The sequence below is a fragment of the Trichomycterus rosablanca genome, chromosome 12, assembly GCF_030014385.1.
Source record: "Trichomycterus rosablanca isolate fTriRos1 chromosome 12, fTriRos1.hap1, whole genome shotgun sequence".
Taxonomy (NCBI): domain Eukaryota; kingdom Metazoa; phylum Chordata; class Actinopteri; order Siluriformes; family Trichomycteridae; genus Trichomycterus; species Trichomycterus rosablanca.
In genome coordinates this window covers 28,041,096-28,061,026 of record NC_085999.1, presented here as the reverse complement: position 1 = coordinate 28,061,026, position 19,931 = coordinate 28,041,096, and the positions used below count along the sequence as shown (strand labels likewise).

The 19,931-nt window shown below is 40.2% G+C and overlaps 1 protein-coding gene across 1 annotated transcript in view; it reads right to left on the bottom strand.

Moving 5' to 3' along the window:
* Window positions 1–1,766: 1,766 nt before the first annotated feature.
* gypc (glycophorin C (Gerbich blood group)) overlaps window positions 1,767–19,931 on the bottom strand; it is a 78,606-nt gene continuing 60,441 nt past the window's right edge. Inside the window, exons 5-6 of the mRNA XM_063005550.1 lie at window positions 6,829–6,867; window positions 1,767–2,412 (exon numbers count right to left, since the gene is read on the bottom strand). Coding sequence (XP_062861620.1) covers window positions 2,216–2,412; window positions 6,829–6,867 — 236 coding nt within the window. The 3' untranslated portion in view covers window positions 1,767–2,215. The remainder of the gene's footprint in view (window positions 2,413–6,828; window positions 6,868–19,931) is intronic.

Genomic DNA, 19,931 nt, shown 5'->3' with positions numbered 1-19,931 from the left:
TGTGTAGTTTTCTCTTAGGTGTGTAAAGAATGCATAAAGATGCTTATCATTTGAAACATAGCTTAAGTAGCATTGGGGCATATCCAGGAAAGGCTGCAGGTTGAACAGGTTCACTAACTTTTAAGAATCTGAATTTATTTTGGGGGTGGATATAGCACTGTCGCCTCACAGCAAGAAGGTCCTGGGTTCGATCCCCAGGCGGGGCGGTCCGGGTCCTTTCTGTGCGGAGTTTGCATGTTCTCCCCGTGTCTGCGTGGGTTTCCTCCGGGAGCTCCGGTTTCCTCCCACAGTCCAAAAACATGCAGTTGAGTTAATTGGAGACACTGAATTGCCCTATAGGTGAATGGGTGTGTGTATGTGTATGTGTGTGTCTGCCCTGCGGTAGACTGGCGTCCAGTCCAGGGTGTTACTGTGTGCCTTGTGCCCATTGAAAAGCGGGGATAGGCTACAGCACCCCCCCCCCCCCCCCCCCCCGCGACCCTAATTGGATAAGCGGTTAAGGCAGTGAGTTAGTGAATTTATTTTGACATTGTCTAAACTGTAAGATAGAAGTGGATTAAATTTTGTTCCTAGTGTTGCCAAGACATGGGGTCTGTCCGAAAACCTAGTGAGCTACCTAGCTGCCTAAGTAGAAAGGATTCAAATAAGTCATCGACCTATAAATCAGGTTATTCAAACGTGCTACTTAGAAAGCGATTACATCAGTTTTTGCTTATTGAGCTAACACAGTTACCCTTATGTCATTCAAACCAATGAGAAGAGGTTATATTGTCTTATATACATAGCAGTCTGTAAACGTACATTGGCACTTTTTTCTTCATGGCATAACATTCAGAATGTCATTTTTAGGTGGTGTGTAATTATCTAAGCATGCTTTTTGGGCATTTTATTTAAAACCATGGGCATTATTATGACGTTTATCTCTCCATTTGCAGCCATAACAGGATTTCTATGGATTTCCAATTTTCTATCCATATTACTTTGCCACTTGCACCACCCCATTCTGGACAGGGAGAGCTGCAGACTTGCACTTGCAGAATTGCACTTTCAGATTTTCCACACAAAGCGAACCTTCCCACTTGTTATACCACCTCAACCAGTCCTGTGGATCTTATATCGCTGTGGCAGCTGGGAGAGTTCCCATCTCAACGTCCCTCTCTTAGACACAATTAACTGTGTCTGCAGGGTGCTCGGCCAGGTCGGAAGCACCGCTGGGATTTGGATTAGACACTGTCTCAGTGGCAATACAGATCAAAGAGGATTTGTGTATTCGGTTGGTGTTTCACATAGGGCAGTGATAGCTCAGTGATTTAAGGTTCAGGACTAGTAATCATAAGGTTGCCGGTTCAGCCCCACCACTGCCAACTTACCACTGTTGGGTCCCTGAGCAAGGCCCTTAACCCTCAATTGCTCAAAATCGATCCTGTTCAGTCATAACTGTAAGTCGATTTGGATAAAGGCATCTGCTAAATGCTGTAAATGTGATTGACCACAAGGCCTGGCACTTGATCGGCATTCCAATGTTCCATGTATATACACAATGGGTGTGGCTGAAACACATGAAGCTAATACTTACAGTATATGGCTTTAAGTATGCATACACTTTTCCTAGTGCATTCACTCAATTACTATTGCTCCCCCGAAATAAAATGACTATTTGATTCACAGTTAACAATCTGCTTGTCGTTTTGTTAGTTTACATGCAGCATATAATTGAAATATGAAATTAATTATCTAATACGTTGCAAGAGATGAGTGATTGTCAGCAATAACCTGGAACGGATCTCAAGATTTTATCTGCATGCAATAAAGATCACAGCTTTTTTATTTTTGCTCCACTGCTATGACACAGATCCACTTGCTGTCCTTCCTTCAGCTGTTCATATCCTGCTGTGCTATTTGACAGTCATTTCATGTTTCACCTCTACCTCCATTTACCCACTGATTTACACCAAGTGCACAAAGATCAGCTCAACCAATCAATGTGCACGTCTGGTCTTAGACACTCTCAATGATCATTCCCTCCAATCTGGTCCACTAGAGTGTAAAAGTGTAAATAAAATCGTATTCATGTATGTATTATAATAAACATATAGATAGCTTTAACAGTACTCTCAACCATGGAATCATCTCAGTATAATGCAAGGCACACCGAGCTCTGATATTCATTCAAACTTCACATTCAGATCCAAATCTCCTGAAACAGCAGGGCGCGTCATATGAAATACTCTTTCTTGCTGTCGTCCACGGCATCCTGCAAAGCCGGATCGGCCCGGAGGGCTACGTCTGCAGTCTCGGCGCAGTCAGAGCCCTTGGCCTCGTTGGTGTGGTAGGTGCCCTTGTGTCTGTACATGTAGCGTAAGAGCACCACGAGCAGGCAGATGAGTACCAGGACCACCACAGCAATAATGACTGTTGAGCAAAAAAACAATATGATAATTTTCAGATGATATATTTACTTATATCAAAGTTTTATTTTCTAATTTTCCTCCTAATCTAGTCGTATCCAATTATGCGATTGCATTACGCTTCCTCTCTACTGATCTCCACTCCTGACTGAGGAGAGCCGTGACTAATGCCTAGTTCACACTACACCACCTTTGCGCAGATTTTCGCTCGGTGACTGGTCGGCACTAGATTTGCCGGCTCGGGAGCAACTCGGCGTTTGCTCTGCGATCGAAACTCGGCTCTCAATCGCGGTCTGAGCGGCTCGAGATTTCTAGCATGTCAGATATCTCAATCTGAGTTGCACAACTGACAGTGAGTGCTATGTCGAACAGCCAATGAGAACACAAGATACAGCGTGAGGAGAAACGCAGGGGAGGAGTGTAAAAGGTTGTACAGGGTCTTAATACAGTTTATATCATAATACACCGGCACACACACAAGTTTTACAGTATTTCTGACCTTATAGTACTCTACAAAACACCAACATTGCATTGCAAAAATATTTATTAACCTCCAACTCACTAAAGAACAATCCAAGCTAAATCCACTAAGATTCATTTATTTTTTCTCTTTGTTTTTACGTGCACAAACTTTGATTGCTCGCTACTTGTTGACGTGCATTTTTGGACATGGTATCATTAAACCATTAGTCACTTCTCACGTTTGTTTTTGTGACAAAACGATATTTGGAAGAGCAGAGAAGCTCGTCTGCGATTCCAGTTGGTGATAGGTGGTGTAATGTGAAACCCCCTGTCGCCGATCAGTCGTGTAGTGTGAAATATACACCAACTGAAAAGACTCCCGAGTGCAAGAGATTTAGTCTTGTAGTGTGAACTGTACAGCGACCCAGCAAATCAGAAAGTCGTGTAGTGTGAACTTGGCATAACACACGCCCCTCCGTGTGCAGTAGCCGACTGCATCTTTTCACCTGCACAAGTTCATATGTGGATCAGCTTTGTGTACAGAGAGCCGCACCATGATCACATTATCCCCGTCTCTGTGCAGGCGCCATCAATCAGCCAGCAGCTGTCATAATTGCATCAGTTATGAGGTCTCGTTCGGCACCCCAGTAGAACAACAGCCAATCGTTGTTTGTGTAGGTGCCCATCCTGCCGGTAGCAGAGCTGAGATTTGAACCAACGAGTTTGAGATGTCAGTTCTGGTGTGCTAGTGTGTATTACCAGCTGAGCATCATATCCAAACCTTATATAGACCTTGTTTGTTATTAATATATAGTTACATATAAAAAATAACACAAACTTTATGACTAAAAGTATGTGTACACAGCAGCTTGTTGGACATCCCATTCCAAAATCAAATTATGTGAATTAATGTGGAGTTGCAGTTATATTAGCCTCCACTTTTCTAAGGAGGTTTTTGACAAGGTTCTGGAGTATGTCTGTGAGAATTTGTGCCCATTAAGTTGAAAGAGCATTGCTAAGGTCTGGTAGTAATGTTGGTCAAAATGGCCGGGTTTGCAGTCAAAATGTATCATCCCAGAGGTGCTAAATAGGGCTGATTTCAGACACCCAAGTGGCACAGATGGATATTCTGCAGCACACCAGGATCGGGATTCTGAATTCCACAAGTTTGAATCTCAGCTCTGCTACTGGTCGGCTTGGCGCAAATGGCAGTGCCTGCAGCAGACAAGATTAGGCACTAAAATCTGATGGTTGGTAAAAAGACAAGACTAAAAGGGGGTGGGGTCTTCGACGTTGTGTAAGGACCATGGTTAGTAGAGATCAGTGTGTAACTCTCCATGTGTGAGACTGACCTCACACACAATTTACCAAAGTATGAGCGTATGAGAAGGGGTCAGTGGAATGCGCACGCATCAGAGGCACATATACCCTCCTTGGACAAGATCAGGGTCCCCATCAGGGAAAGACTAATAGGCTCACAGGCCACTGAAGTTCCCAAACTCGCACCAAACTTGTTAAACAGGAAAAGCCCCTCCCCAAACTGTTATAACCCAGCAGGAAGCACATAGTTTGTATTTATATTTATAGAAATGTTTCACACACCTGTTACGAATAAGGCTTAGCGGAAAGGCTTGTAATTAAAAAGGATGTCCACAAACTTTTGGACATGTAGCGTATACAGTATGTATAAACATATATTCAGATTGTAGGTGTAGTGTACACTGTGATGTAACTGTAGTGGCAGTGCTAATGCTAATATCCACGTCCCAAAACAAGATTTGAAAAAAGCACGAATGGCACTAAGTTTTATTGTAGCTAATTGCTAACCTGTCTAGGTATCTCCTTTCTGATCAGGACAACCTCATATTGATTCCGATGTGTTCACCTTGTATAACCTTTCAGTACTTTTCTGAGGATGAGAGGCGTCTAGCGCAGAAATGATCCTCATTTTCGGGCAGATTTCCCGAGCTTTTTACAGTCGCGACTCGGCCGCGAGTCACAGAGCAGAAAATTGGAAGCATTAGGTCAGGATGGAGAACACTAGGAGTGAAGCACCTTAATGTTTCTGCCACCCAGACGCAGCCTTTTATGAGTTCCTTCATCAGAAACTGACAATGTTTTATATCTGCTCTCGGACTTCATAGCTCTGGAAGGCCGGCCGTAATAGCTCTGTAATACCTCGTTCAGGAACAATCCAAATGAGCGACAGTGCACAAAAATACTCCGTTATGTCCTATAATTAAACTATATTTTATAGCTTTGCTGATAAGGTCTTTTAAAAATGAAGAGACTTTGATGGGCTTTGTGCAAGCTGTGTAATGAGCTCTCTGTAAAGCAAATATTAGCATTTTTATCATCAAGTGTCTGCTTGCACCTGAGTGAAAATAGCATTTGCCAGAAATTAACATAGTTTCTCTACTAAACGCTTGAAATCTGCATGTGAATTGTGATTATCATCCAAATTTGTATTATTTTTTTTTATTTTTGTCAAATGCCAGCTTTGGTCGGCATGATTTCACCACTTTATCTTTAGTAGTTTTTTTTTTTTTACTGAATGTAGCACAAAATAGTGCTTATATTTACTTCCACACATTTTTGTTCCTATTCTCCATCCATGTGCCAGACATCCCAAGTCTCCCGGAAGTTCCGGGAGTCTCCCGCATATACATAGCGGCTCCCTGATGTCCGCAAGTCAGATAAAATCTCCTGGAATCTAGAACGAGCGGCCAAGAGCGACACAAACGCGCATGCAGGCGACACAGACTTTACTCCCCGATCGAGTATTAAATCCGTTATCTGATATACAATCTAGCGCACTGTGTAGGGAACATAAATCAATTGTTTAATATACTGTCTAGTGCACTATGTAGGGAACATAAATCCGTTATCTGATATACAATTTAGTGCACTATGTAGGGAACATAATTAATTATGTAATACACTATTTAGTGCACTATGTAAGGAACACAAATCATCATCTAGTTTTACTTTCTAGTGCACTATGTAGTGAACATGAATGCGTTATCTAATACACTATCTAGTGCACTATGTAGGGAACACAAATCCGTGATCTGATATACAATCTAGTGCACTGTGTAGGGAACATAAACCAATTGTCTAATTCACTATCTAGTGCACTATGTAGGGAACACAAATCCGTGATCTGATATACAATCTAGTGCACTGTGTAGGGAACATAAACCAATTGTCTAATTCACCCTCTAGTGCACTATGTAGGGAACCTGAATCCTTTAACTAATACGCTACCTAAAGCATTATGTAAGAAACATAAGTCTATTATCTAGTACACTTTCTAGTGCACTAAGTAAGGAACATAATTTTTTTCTGATATACAATCTAGTGCACTATGTAGGGAACATAAATCTATTATCTTTCACACTATCTAGTGCACTATGTAGTACACATTAATGTGTTTGTGACGCAAACAGTTAGCTTAGTAGAGCTCAGTTAGCAGCTCCTAAAAGTTCTGTTATCACACATATCCTTTGGTGTGTGCGAGGGGTACCTCCCTGAAATTAGTTTTTGCAACTTGGGATGTCTGATGTGCAGTCTGTCAGCCGTCTTTTCACCAGACAGCAGTGGATTACAGACGGCAAATACAGCACGCAAAGCACATTGACAGACTGCTTTCTTAATACCACTACTGCTTGTGCTGTTGCCCTTAGCCGGAGGCACCTCATCAGTTGGCCATCCATAACGCCAAACCAGGCGGGTGACACTGCAGACACTCGAACCTGGTTGGTGGATTAGTGCTGTGCTACTCTAGCTTGAACCTCCAAGCTTGGTGACTTAAACAATACAGTAATACCTAGCTAATATATGAAAAGTGGCATATAATTGGGTGCAAATAGTACACATTGGTCAGTTACCCTATTGCAGGACATTTAATTTATGCTTTTTCTTTAACTTATAATTAGAAATTATAATTTTAACTTACCACCAATTACGGCATCATAGGAGTCACCATCTGCTCTTTCTAAACGTTAAAAAAGAGAGAGAGATTGTCAGCATTTTTAAAGTTACAAATATAGTTTTTACTTACTGTTTACTAACAGTAGGATGAACTAACATTAGTTGGTGGTTTGACTGTTTAGCTCTGTGCAGAACTTACTGAAAAGAGCCAGAACACCTCTTACTAAAGTGGTTAGATCTTATGAGTGAGTTTGGACAGTTGATATGTTAATACTAATTAAAAAGAATCAAGTTTTATTGGTGAGGCTGAGTTAATTAATATGACTCACTGAAACAAGCCAAACTTCTAGTACTTAAGGAGTTGAGTCTCACTGGTGAGCTGAGTCAATTGATATGACTCACTGACTTGAGCCAAAATGTCTATTACTGGAATAATTGGGTTTTGTTGCTGAGCTGAGTCAATTATTATGACTCCCTGAAAATATCTGATCGTCTAGTACTTAAAGAGTCTAGTCTCATTGGTGAACTGAGTCAATTGATATTGGTGAGCTGCGTCAATTGATATGACTCACTAACATGAACCGAAATGTCTATTATTGGAAGAGTCGAGTTTTGTTGCTGAGCTGAGTCAATTGATATGACTCACTGACTTGAGCCAAAATGTCTATTACTGGAAGACTTGGGTTTTGTTGCTGAGCTGAGTCAACTGATATGACTTACTGACATGAACAAAAATGTCTGTTACTGGAAGAGTCAAGTCTAACTGGTGAGCTGAGTCAATTGACATAACCTACTGACATGAACCGAAATATTTATTACTGGAAGAGTTGAGTTTTGTTGCTGAGCTGAGTCAATTTATATGACTCACTGATATGAATCGCTGAGTCAATTGATATGACTCCTTAACATGAACCAAAATGTCTTTTACTGGAAGAGTCAAATCTAACTGGTGAGCTGAGTCAATTGATATAACTTACTGACATGAACCGAAATGTTTATTACTGGAAGAGTCGAGTTTTTTTTGCTGAGCTGAGTCAATTAATATGACTCACTGAAAAGAGGCGAACGTCAAGTACTCAGTGAGTCATGTCTCATTGGTGAGCTGAGTCAATTGATATGACTCACTGACATGAACCGAAGTGTCTATTACTGGAAGAGTTGAGTTTTGTTGCTGAGCTGAGTCAATTGACATGACTCACTGACATGAACCAGAATGTCTTTTACTTTAAGAGTTGAGTCTTATTGGTGGGAAGGGACGTCTATCACTGTTGGATATGAACAGTGGGTTATGTTGTTTACGTATTTGCAGCCCATAGTGTGGCACTAGCGAGTTGGAAGTGCGTAAGTGTAGACAGTGAATAGTGTGTGTATGTCTACTTGGCTTCTGGTCTTTTATATATTAATGTCTGTAACTTAGGAACAGGATGTCCAACAGGCATAAAGTATGTGTCACATTGCGTATGTATGTATTTAGGTTATATTACAACGATCTAAGAATTTTTTGACACGTTGTCATTCCGACCGACTTAGCCTATAGTATGTGTATCGGTAGAGCGCTTAAAAACGTCATTTAACCGACTGATTAAAACAAGGTTTCCTTCCTGATCAAAATCCCGCCCCCCCGTGTTTCCTGACCTCTATTAAATATTGAACTTCTCTGACTTTGTTATTATAAGGTCTGTGAATTTTTCATGAGGCTTTGTTTTTATAGACAGCTGTCCTCTCACTGTGTGGCGGCGCGCCTCATCCTCTTTGTCACCATGGGGAAAAAACCTCGTTAAAGAACGCGATTGAAGATAATCATAAATTATTGCGTGGGGAACATCTGCCTGCCCCAAGTCAACTTTTACTGAAGGACAGAAGGGGCAGATCAAACCTCAGAAGCTTTTAAATGTTTGGAAATGAAAAACAACATGAAGTGGAACAGACACAGTGTTTTGAACATGAACAATTAACAAAGACTAATTAATGGGTTTGTATGTTATAATGAGCTGTTATATGTTTATTAAAGATTTATTATTGAGTAGTGTTGTATGGATACAGTATGGGTAACCCAGTGGGTCTGTGGGTATTTGTGGATTATTACTGCAGGGGAGATTAAACATAGATCCGAAATAACCCTGCTACAGGGGGTTGAGGACTTCTTACTGGACCGTAGATGACTGGAAAAGTGTGTCTGATGTGTTACATTTTTGCCTCCACTTCAGTGATGCAAGAATAACTCCATTAAATACCATTAGGATGAAATGTACCGTCGACTACAAACTTGATTAAATGGGCACAAATTCCCACAGAAGCAGAAGAGTTAAGGAAGACTTCATATTAATGTTTGTAATTTTAGTTTAGTATATATTACAACAAGCATATATTAGGCATCCACATACATTTGCTATATAGTTTATGTAGATACGAGGGATCTTCAAAAAGTTTCCGCACTTTTATATTTTCATTAGACACGGTGAGGGTGCGGGGAGTAGTAACTGGTCGTGTCTGAGAGACTGAGAGAGAGCTTATAGTCTGGATTTAGCACCATCTGATTTCCACCTCTTTGGACCATTTGAAGAAGCTTTAAGGGGAAGAAGATTTTGATATGATGATGTGAAAGCAGCGATGCATCAGTGGCTGATGGCATTAAAAAGTTGGTACAATGCTGGGAAAAATGTATTGGTGACTGTGTAGAAAAGTGATGTCATTTCTTTTTTATTAAATATAGTTAAAAAAATGCGGAGACTTTTTGAAGAACCCTTATATATAGTCAAAAGAGCATGTTCCTAATCACCCAAAAAATGTTTGTGCAGACCACTGGAGTTCCTTCATACCAAACTAGTGCCTTTATTGACCCTGCTTTATTCTTTTATCACTAGAAAGTTAAAAGCATCATTTATTTTATGGAATTGATTTTATACACAGGTCAGGTCATTAAAAGGGGTGTCCAAAAAAACAAGCTGGATAAAAGTTACATACACTGAGAAGAGCCGCAAGCTACCACAGCCTTTGACACTGAATCCTGGCTTTACACTGACTAGCGGTGTATTTTTATAGTGGATTTTTAGACTTTGTGGCAAACAAGACACTTCAAAGGAGAAAAGAGCTTTGGTAGACATGATTATTTTTAAAGATGCTTTGCTGGGGCATACGCTGATGAACCATAATATTAGGACTGCCTTTTGGAACAACTGTGCATGTGAACTGATGGTGCTTAATCATAGTTCTTATGCTACATGATCTGCCGACTCTGCTCAGACCCATTGAAAGTGCTCAAAGGAGGGACAAGCCACAAACCTCCCAGAATTTCCAGATGGCAGAGGACCTGAAGGCCATGAGGTCTAGTTTGACCCAACCAAATATCAACTGCTGACATTTCAATCCTGGTGATGAACTGAACATGTCAACATGCTGTGCATTGAACCCTTCTGTATATGAAGCTGCATAGTCACAGGCCAGTCAATGTGCCCATGCTGACTTCTGTCCACTGTCAAAAGCACCTAGAATGTAGATGCAAGCATTATAACTAGACATCAGAGCAATAGAAGAAGATCCACTGGTCCACCAGATCCTGTTTTCTCCCTGGTTATGTAAACAGCTGGGCACGTGTGCATCATTTAATCACAGAAGGGATGAAACCTGGTACCAGATACTACAGAACTCCTTCAGATGTCTTTCAAAACCTATTGACATTATATTCGGTGTACGCACATATGGAGAAGCATAGAATTGTACCACATTTGTTGACGCACCTGGAATATAATTACATTCAATCTGAAAATATTGTATAAGAAGGAAGGCTGCATTCTAAATGAATTATATCTCAGGCTGTTGATTAACATACAGTGGCGTGTAATCTTAAGTATAAATGTATTTAATTATGCTTGCTGCAATTTAATCTGATTTAATGCCACTCCTGATTGCTTTGAATATCGTATTATGTACGCTGTTCTTGTTTTTCATCACATTAACAGAATGTAGTCCTGTAAATCCTCAAATAATGAAAAATAATAATCATATATCGTCTATCTGTTGTTTTTCTGATCTGAAATGAAACCATCCTTTAGTGCAGCATCACTATTTAGGAGTTATAGAATTCCAGGAGTCATCATCTTACACCATATGCTGCAGGTTGACTGTTTTTTTCTTGCTTCATTTATCTAACCACGACGAACCGCATGCGCTCCCTTATTCCCCAGCCTCAGCCTGAAATGAAATTGTCTCCCTGGCCCCAGGAAGGCCCAAATCTCTGCTAAATTTGCTGAGCAAACGCCAGGGAGTCTGTCTGGCTCGAAGGTGTTCCCTTGTTAGTCTTGTTAGTAAGATGTGCTATCTACAGAGAGACGGAGCGAGCACGGGGAAGGACATCTGTAAAGCACAGCCGGATTTTTCTTTTAACTGGCTGCTGCGGAACCCAAAAAAAGGTCCAACTAGAGCCAAAGGCATTTAGATGCCAGAGAGCTTTAGTGCCATCAGCCCTTCATCCTTCAGCTCTCGCTTTCACACATTTTAGCCACCGAACACCCATGGGTACGGCTGAGCCAGTGGCGAACCTTTCGCTTTAATCGCATTCCCAGAACTGGAGCTAATTTCGTCAAAATCTGCCTGTTTAAAGCGTGCTGATAATTGCCTTAACATGTGGAGGACGGGGGATCTCAGAGCCAAAATTAATAGTCGCCTCTCGCAGTAATTGGGCGGGGTGGACATTTGCTATGGTAAAATTTGCCATTGTTTCTTTGCTGTGTATTTCTTTTTTAAATTTTTAATCAAGTATAAAAACTGTTTGGCTACATTTTGGCTATATAGTGCACTACATACAATTTCAGTGCCATTTTGTTGTACAATAAACTGATCAGCAATAACATTAAAACCACCTCCTTGTTTCTACACTCACTGTCCATTTTATCAGCTCCACTTACCATATAGAAGCACTTTGTAGTTCTACAATTACTGACTATAGTCCATCTGTCAGAGCAGGTATTATTTAGGTGGTGGATCATTCTCAGCACTGCAGTGACACTGACATGGTGGTGGTGTGTTAGTGTGTTGTGCTGGTATGAGTGGATCAGACACAGCAGCGCTGCTGGAGTTTATAAATACCATGTCCACTCACTGTCCACTCTATTAGACACTCCTACCTAGTTGGTCCACCTTGTAGATGTAAAGTCAGAGACGATCGCTCATCTATTGCTGCTTTTTGAGTTGGTCATCTTCTAGACCTTCATCAGTGGTCACAGGACGCTGCCCACGGGGCACTGTTGGCTGGATGTTTTTGGTTGGTGGACTATTCTCAGTTCAGCAGGGACAGTGAGGTGTTTAAAAACTCCATCAGCGCTGCTGTGTCTTATGCACTCATACCAGCACAACACACACTAACACACCACCATCATGTCAGTGTCACTACAGTGCTGAGAATTATCCACCACCCAAATAGTACCTACTCTGTAGTGGTCCTGGGAGAGTCCTGACCATTGAAGAACAGCATGAAAGGGGACCACTTTGTGCCCTGGTGTATAAGATCAGTTTTACAACTGCTTTCAACTGGGGGAATCATCTGGGGAGGGCCAATTCTTGTTCCAGGATTTTTTTTTGATGTCCAGTAATCTTTTGGCCATGTAGTATATAGTACCTTAAACATAAATATACTTCCATTAGTGGTAGAGCAGTATTTACACACTAAAACCCAAACCAATGCATGCATGACTGTATGGTGCTAATGTTTTTAGTTATTGCATTTTGCTACATAAAGATGACAGCTTAGCTTTCATTTAAAATCTTGAAAAAGCAGAATTAATTCTGTTGTTAAAAACAGCCATGGGCTGGGCGGCTACATGAACAAAGATTGGCTTGTTCATACAGGGTGCGAGCCAGAGGGGACCTCATAATTGATGCAATTACGACCTCTGCTGGCTGATTGATGGCACCTGCGCAGAGTGGAGAAATAATGTGATCAGGGTGTGGCTTTCCGTACACAAAGCTGATCCACATATGAACTCGCCTCGTGCAGGTGCAAAGATGCAGTGGGCTATTGCACACGTGTCGGAGGGGGCGTGTCAGTCTCGCTCTGCTCAATCAGCAGTGGGAATCAGCATCAGAAGAGAGGAAGCGTAATGCAGTCGGGTAATTGGATATGACTAAATTGGAAGGAAAAGGATGTAACTATTGGCACTGGTCAGCCTATGGTAACTTGGATAGTCACACATTTGATGTTTTAGATGTAGCAGTGATTTAAAGTGGTCTGCTCAGGTGTACTTTATTGGTGTTTTATAACTAACTGATTAATACAGTTAAAATTACATTATAATTATTATAACCAATACATGTTTTTATGTATGTGGTAGGTATAAATCCACTATACCCAATAGTTTGGACTTGGCAGATTATAAAGTATCAGAGTACCGAATGACATACAGCACTGTTTTCCGAAGGTGACTTCCAGCTTTGAACTGCGGAAAGGTATTAGCGAGAGTTTCCACTACGTTACACTTGCTCATAACGCATTTACTCCCTGTGTAATTACGCCATTGCAACCATTAATCCCATATCGATTTTACACTTATCACACTTCTGCAGACTCATGCTGTTGAGAACATGGTATATTGCCACAGAAATTGCTGCAGTTTTTCACCAGCATATGATCTGCCCACGGGGCTGTATAATATTTTATGAGAAAAGCTTTCCCACGTAGGTTTATCGCCGGCCCGAATCACCACTGAACAAAAATACACTGATAGGTGTCAAAACATGTGGGTCTGAGGAGCTTGGATAGTGTCAGAGAAGAGGAAATCTTCAGAGGAGCCATTTATCGCATACGGATAAATTAGCCATACAAAACGTTTGTCAGCCAAGCACTCAGCTATGGCCCGATTGCCTGCGTTAAACTGAGGGTGAAAGCGGTGACGAAATGCTTCGCTAAACCTCTTTCACATCCCCAGTTTACTCTCTTGTAGATGAAGACGTGTCGCTTGTTTTTTTACCACGCTCAAGGTGTGCTGAGATGAGAATGTCATCCAAACGGAATAGAATGTGGTGCTGCTGTTTATGCTGTTGATTTGTGACTGTGTAGAAGATAAAGATTTTTGTCAGGGGTCATGTAGACACTGTAGATAATTAATAAACTTATTAAACAGTTTTTGCTACACTAATTAAACTGCAGGTCTATGTGATCTTTTTTTTTTTTTACAATAAAGTGTTGCAAAATGTCATTGCAATTGTCACAATAATAATAATAATAATAAAAAAACATACGTAAAATCACTCTGTAAAATATAATTATATTTATTTAACACACATTTTACCCCTGTGAAAAAATACAATCCAATTAGCATACTAGGTCAATGACTTGATCTTATTTATTTGGTAAGCCAGCTGGGTAAAATAAATAAATCTTATTTACGTTTAGTGTTTATGACTTCGCAATATGAAAGCCACTAACCAATAATAAAAAATAGACATCCTTAGCTTCTGCTAAGTTCAGTCTTCATGACCTCATTTTACAGAAATTGTGAAAAACAGCTGGGGGTAAGAAAGCAGAGGTGTTCTGGATTGGGCTACAAGTTTAGGCATAAATAGACACCTATGAAAATGGACAAACAGGCAGGCTGGTTGGTTGCCATAATAGTGAAGTGGATCCTGTGGCAGAAAACAGATAGCATGATGTCTCTTTAGTTTCTTTTAAATGGCTTTCTGAAGCACTGTTGGAAAAGCCAAATCTGTTTAAGACAAGGAGTGTCAGATTAAAACCTAGTGAGCTCTCTACATAGACAACATTTGGCGTCATCCTATGCACTCCCGAGAAGAAGGCTGTTCAGATTCATAGATGCCTTAAAATGCTGCCTAGTAAGGTACCTTAAATTTGAACAGTACAGTAGACCCTTGACTTATGAATTTAATTGGTTCCAAAGGGCTGTTCTTAAGTCAAATTGTTTGTTAGTTAAACCTATTTTTCCCATAAGAAATAATGTAAATAGAATTAATCCGTGCCAGACACCCCCCCCCCCCCCCCAACCTAACCTTTCTAATGTCTTAAATGGTCTTTTTTGTTATAAATACAAGTATATTTTCCCTTAAATCTTAAATGATAGAATAGACATTCCTGTAATAAACAATTATAGATAACAATACACAGTAGTACTGTACATAAAAAAACACACATCACAATTCACTACAGTACGTGTGCTGTACTATACACCATAATAAATTTACTTCTTTTTTTTTTTGTTGAAATGTATCTACCAGAAACAACAACAACTCTCATATTTCTCTACTATTTCCTTCTTTATTTCAATAGTATTGTATTTTTGTAGGTGTAATTGCACGAAAGAAAGAATACTTTACTCAGCCGAGTTCCTTCTTCTCTCTCACTCACTGTCCCCGCTGTCTGATACACAGTGACAGCTACTGGCAGGAGTAATTATACAACAACAAATAATAATAGATTCATTCTTTGAGGCCATTTTAATATAGAATTTTACAAAATATAAAGAAAACAGAAAAAACACTGTCCGCTCTCCGCTCACTGTGTATATACTGTATATATATATATAGAGAGAGAGACGGAAGGAGTCAACTTTTTCGTGACGTCACGTGTTTCGCCAAAATGTTCGTATGGTAAACCGTTCGTAACTCAAGGGTCTACTGTATTTTGACTGAATAATGAGGGAGCATCAGAAGCAGTGAAGGCAATCCCAAATTTGGGCTTGTCAGTGGCAATTTAACCGTTTTCGGTGCACAGAGGGAGATGTTAGTTGACATGCTAACGTGTTGTGCCACCTCCCATTGGTTTAAAAGTATGAGGTTAACTGTGTTAGCTTAGTAAGCGAAAACTGATGGAATCATAGAATCTAAGCAATCTAAGTAGTGTCCCCGAATAACCTGACTTAATTAATCGAAAAGTGACTCATTAGAATCCTCTCTACTGAGGCAGGTGCCTATGTAGGCAGTAGACAGCAAGAAAGCTCACTAGGTTTTTGAACAGACCCAAGATGTGAAATGACAAAGCTTTATTGGTTCGGCCAGTAGCGCCCTCTTGTGCCCATACGTTGAACATCCTAAGAGTTATCTTCTACCAGAGATGTTCAAAAATCACAAAATACGAGTCCGAGTCAAGTCACGAGTCTTTAGGCTAGAGTCCAAGTCAAGTCACAAGTTTTTATGATAGAGTCAGAGTCAAGTCACAAGTCTTCAGACTAGAGTCCGAGTCAAGTCACGAGTCAATATAATCTACACAAAACATATATTGGAAATGTAGCGTAGAAATAAACAAATGATATGTAAGTTCAGATAAAAAAACAACAACAGATTAGCGACTGTATTTTGTCGTTGTACTTAGTGCCTTTACTTTCCTAGTCATTGTGCAAATGAATGTAATTTCTGTAACGAAGGTACCGGTTAAAAGCTTAAACTGATACGTTTTGTTTTCATTGCAAAACAAAAGCGCACGATAAATCACTGCACAGCGGCCAAAATCCAAAACACAGCAAAAAAAATCATAACCACTGCTTACCTTAGCTTATGTGCTTCTAGATGCTATTAAATTTATAACCGTGTGTCCCATTAGGAATATAATCCGTTATTCTGTAAATGTGCTCATAATTAAAAACCTCCAAACGTTGACTACCAAACTAAAACACTAACTCGTTAGAAAGCCAATCAAGCGTTTCATTGACAATCATCTGTGTGACGCAAACTGAATAAATGAAAATAACAGCATTTCTTACTAAAAATTAAAATCAGGTCTGATTGGTTCAGAAAGCGGTCTTTCAACCATTAGCGCCAATTATGCCCATTCTCCCCAGTTGTTCCTGTGAAGTGCACTACATAGGGTATTCCATCATTTTAAGTGAGATTTCAATCCAAAGGTAACGAAAATGTTCAAACTTCAAACTGTGTAGGGAGTAGGGAGCGACGCTTTATCACTATGCCAGAAGCTGGCTGTAACATTTACCCATTGCGTGTTGTTGTGGGTTAAGGCGGCTGAAGCGTTATTAGAGAGTAGAATATTTATAATAATAATAATTATATATATATATATATATATATATATATATATATATATATATATATATAATTGTCAGATGTAACTAATGTTAACACATGCTGACGCTAGCGACTCTTGTTATGTACGAGTCATGAGTCGAGTCAGAGTCATTTGTGTGTGCTACTTATGTGCGACTCCGAATCGAGTTGCAGACTCGAGTCCCCATCTCTGTCTTCTACCAGAGCCTAGTCTGAATGTCCAGCACTTGCAGATGGACATTTTATTACATAAGTCAGTACAATATCTATGGACCGAAAGCTTAATTCAGCGCAGACGGTGTAAAACCACACTAAACAGCAAAGAAAAAGTGGTTGGCTGTCCCACTAGATGAAGCCATTGCTAATGACCATAATGGAAATAGATGATAGGCTTTAAAGAAAGAAAGAGCAGCCTTAAATTGTAACAAAGCTCTAACCAGTCGCACATACATTCAGGCCTAGTTAATGAACACATTTTAATTAGGGATATTTTTCATTGCCATGCCACAGCCTGGTGCTTTAGAAATAGTAAATGCTGAGAGTTATCAGGCTGTATAAGTTTTATAGGAAAACGTAACAATGATTCTGCTGGATTTGGAAACGAGGATTTGCTGAAAAGCTGTTTTTTGAGCTGAAAAGAAATGACCTGAAAAGGTAATGGTAACAATTTCAGTCTTCACGGCTCTAAAGAGAAAATATTGATGAATCAGTTATTTATCACTCCAGTTGTAAGAAGTCCTACTTTGAAAACGGTTGGATGGTTGACGGTTGATTGTAAAAGTCCACTATAAATTTTTCACTTAATGGCGAGAGGCTTTGAATTGGACTTGCGGGATGCCCATATACCAGCACGATTTTACAGGCCTGTATTCAGCCTCTCTGTTTTTACTATCACTGTTTTCAATCAGCCCGAGAAGAAGCCACTGTATTTTTTACGGCTTCCGAGGACCGAAGAAACGATCCTATCAGAAAATTGCTACTCAGGGGAGCCTGTGTCAAGGCCATGGCATGTTTCTGAGACTGGGACAGTCAGGGCATGAAGTTTTATACTGGTCTACAGAAAAAAATACAAGGTATCCAGCTTTTAACATTCATCTTTCACCTTGTTTCGTCATTCCTTCCACCAGTTCTATTAAAGGTGGCATGGAACCCTAATTAAGGGTCAGTGTACAAGAATAGGTAGTAGTCCAGAGATGACCAGAGTCATGCATTGTACAATCTTGTTTGCTTACAAGCTTCTTACTTACTGAATTATACATGCTATGGTTTAAGCATGTCATGTTTTTTGCCTGTTTTAGGTACAAAAATATGAAATAAAAAAAATATTGTATGCATTTTCCCTTTATGAGTAGCACCTGCCCCCTCCAACATGTATGCAGATGCCAGTGGCTCATTTACACCAACCAGCTTTGGATTTTCATTTACCATGGAGGGTTGGAAGTCATGCTTTGCCACACTTTGCCTTTGCCATGTGAAACCTTGCCTTTGTAACCATGTGTAACCTTGCTTTGCTTTGCCTTTGCCATGTGTAACCTTGCCTTTGTAATCATGTGTAATCTTTATAGGCAAGCGATTTCCCTCCAAAATCTTTATTTTTAAAATCTAGTCATATCCAATTACGATTGCATTATGCTTCCTCTATACTGATGTTCTCCAACTCCACCCTTGTTGAGGAGAGCCAAAACTGACACACGCCCCCTCAGAGAATTGTGCAGTAGCTGACTTCATCTTTTCACCCGCACAAGGCAGAAATTCATATGCGGATCAGCTTTGTGTATGGAGAGAGGCACCCTGATCAACACATTATTCGTCGTCCCTGTGCAGGCACCATCAATCAGCCAGCAGAGGTCATAATTGCATCAGTCCGGCACCCTGGTGTGCTAGCGTGTTTTACCGCTGTGCCACCTGATGCACCCCATGGCATGATTTTTTTGCTTGGCATCAGTTAAACCATGGCAACTAAACACCCACAGGTGATTATAACTCTTCCAGTGTGAACACAGCATGATGAGCAATCAGCGATTTAGCAACAGTCTGCCGGTCTGAATGTAGGGTTTTAGTCCTGTTGCAGAACACATGAGATGGATTCCCTAAGTAGTGCCCTTGTATTTTCTACATACTTGTGACGTGATGTCGGCTAGGGGAACTTCTGCTGGTTAAACACTTTTATTTGGAATGTCCTGAGCGTCACATTGACCATTCATTCATTCATTCATTCATTTGCTTTCTAAAGTAACTAGCAAACTAATGAACTGCAGCCATGTATCATATTGTGTATGTAATACAGGAATAAATGTGATTTTATGGACAAACAAGTCTATACAGGTCCGTGTTGTGTTTACGTTGGGTTGTATTGCTTGTGATTAGCCATGTAAAAGTTAAGCTAAATCATTTCACTGGTGGCGTTTCTGGACATTCACTGGTTACTTTCACATCGTTGGTAGTTTTCAACAAAGATTAATGAAACATTAGTTCGACATCCCGCTTGTACCATTTGGTGCTCTCGGATAATGCGCCAGCTGTCTTAACCCACAAGACATGCAGTGATTGATGGGTAAACTTTACTGTCAACTTCCTGCAATGTGATAAAACGGTGACTGGAATGCACCTGTGGACATAGATGTTGTTACACACCCTCTCAGAGACGTTCCTTTCCTCTTATTTGTCCTTGTGTTCCTCATGTCCCCCCAATTTGTTTTGTATTTACTACCCCATCTGTTCTATTTCTTTTGTCTGGCAATTATGATTCTTCATGTTTGTATTGTTCATAGTGTTTTTTTTGTTAAGTTAGTTGTATGGTTCCCTTCTCTGTTTCCTTTGGTAATACCCTGTATTGTCTGTTGTTAGCTTAGCTTAGGGATCCTTGTTTCTTGTTTTCTAATGTTAGCTTAGCTTAAGGATCCCTGTTCCTTGTTCTTCGTGTTCAGCATTAGGGTTAGCATTAAGCATAGGGCTAAGTATTTCATATTTTTCTTAGTTTTGCTTTGCGTAGGGATCTTTTTCTTGTTCTCAGTTTAGCATTTCATATTTTTCTTTCAAGTTTAGCTTAACTTTGCTTAGGGCAATTACAGCAGCAATGAGAAGAAACTTCACCCAATTTTAGCAAACTAATGAACAGAAGCCATG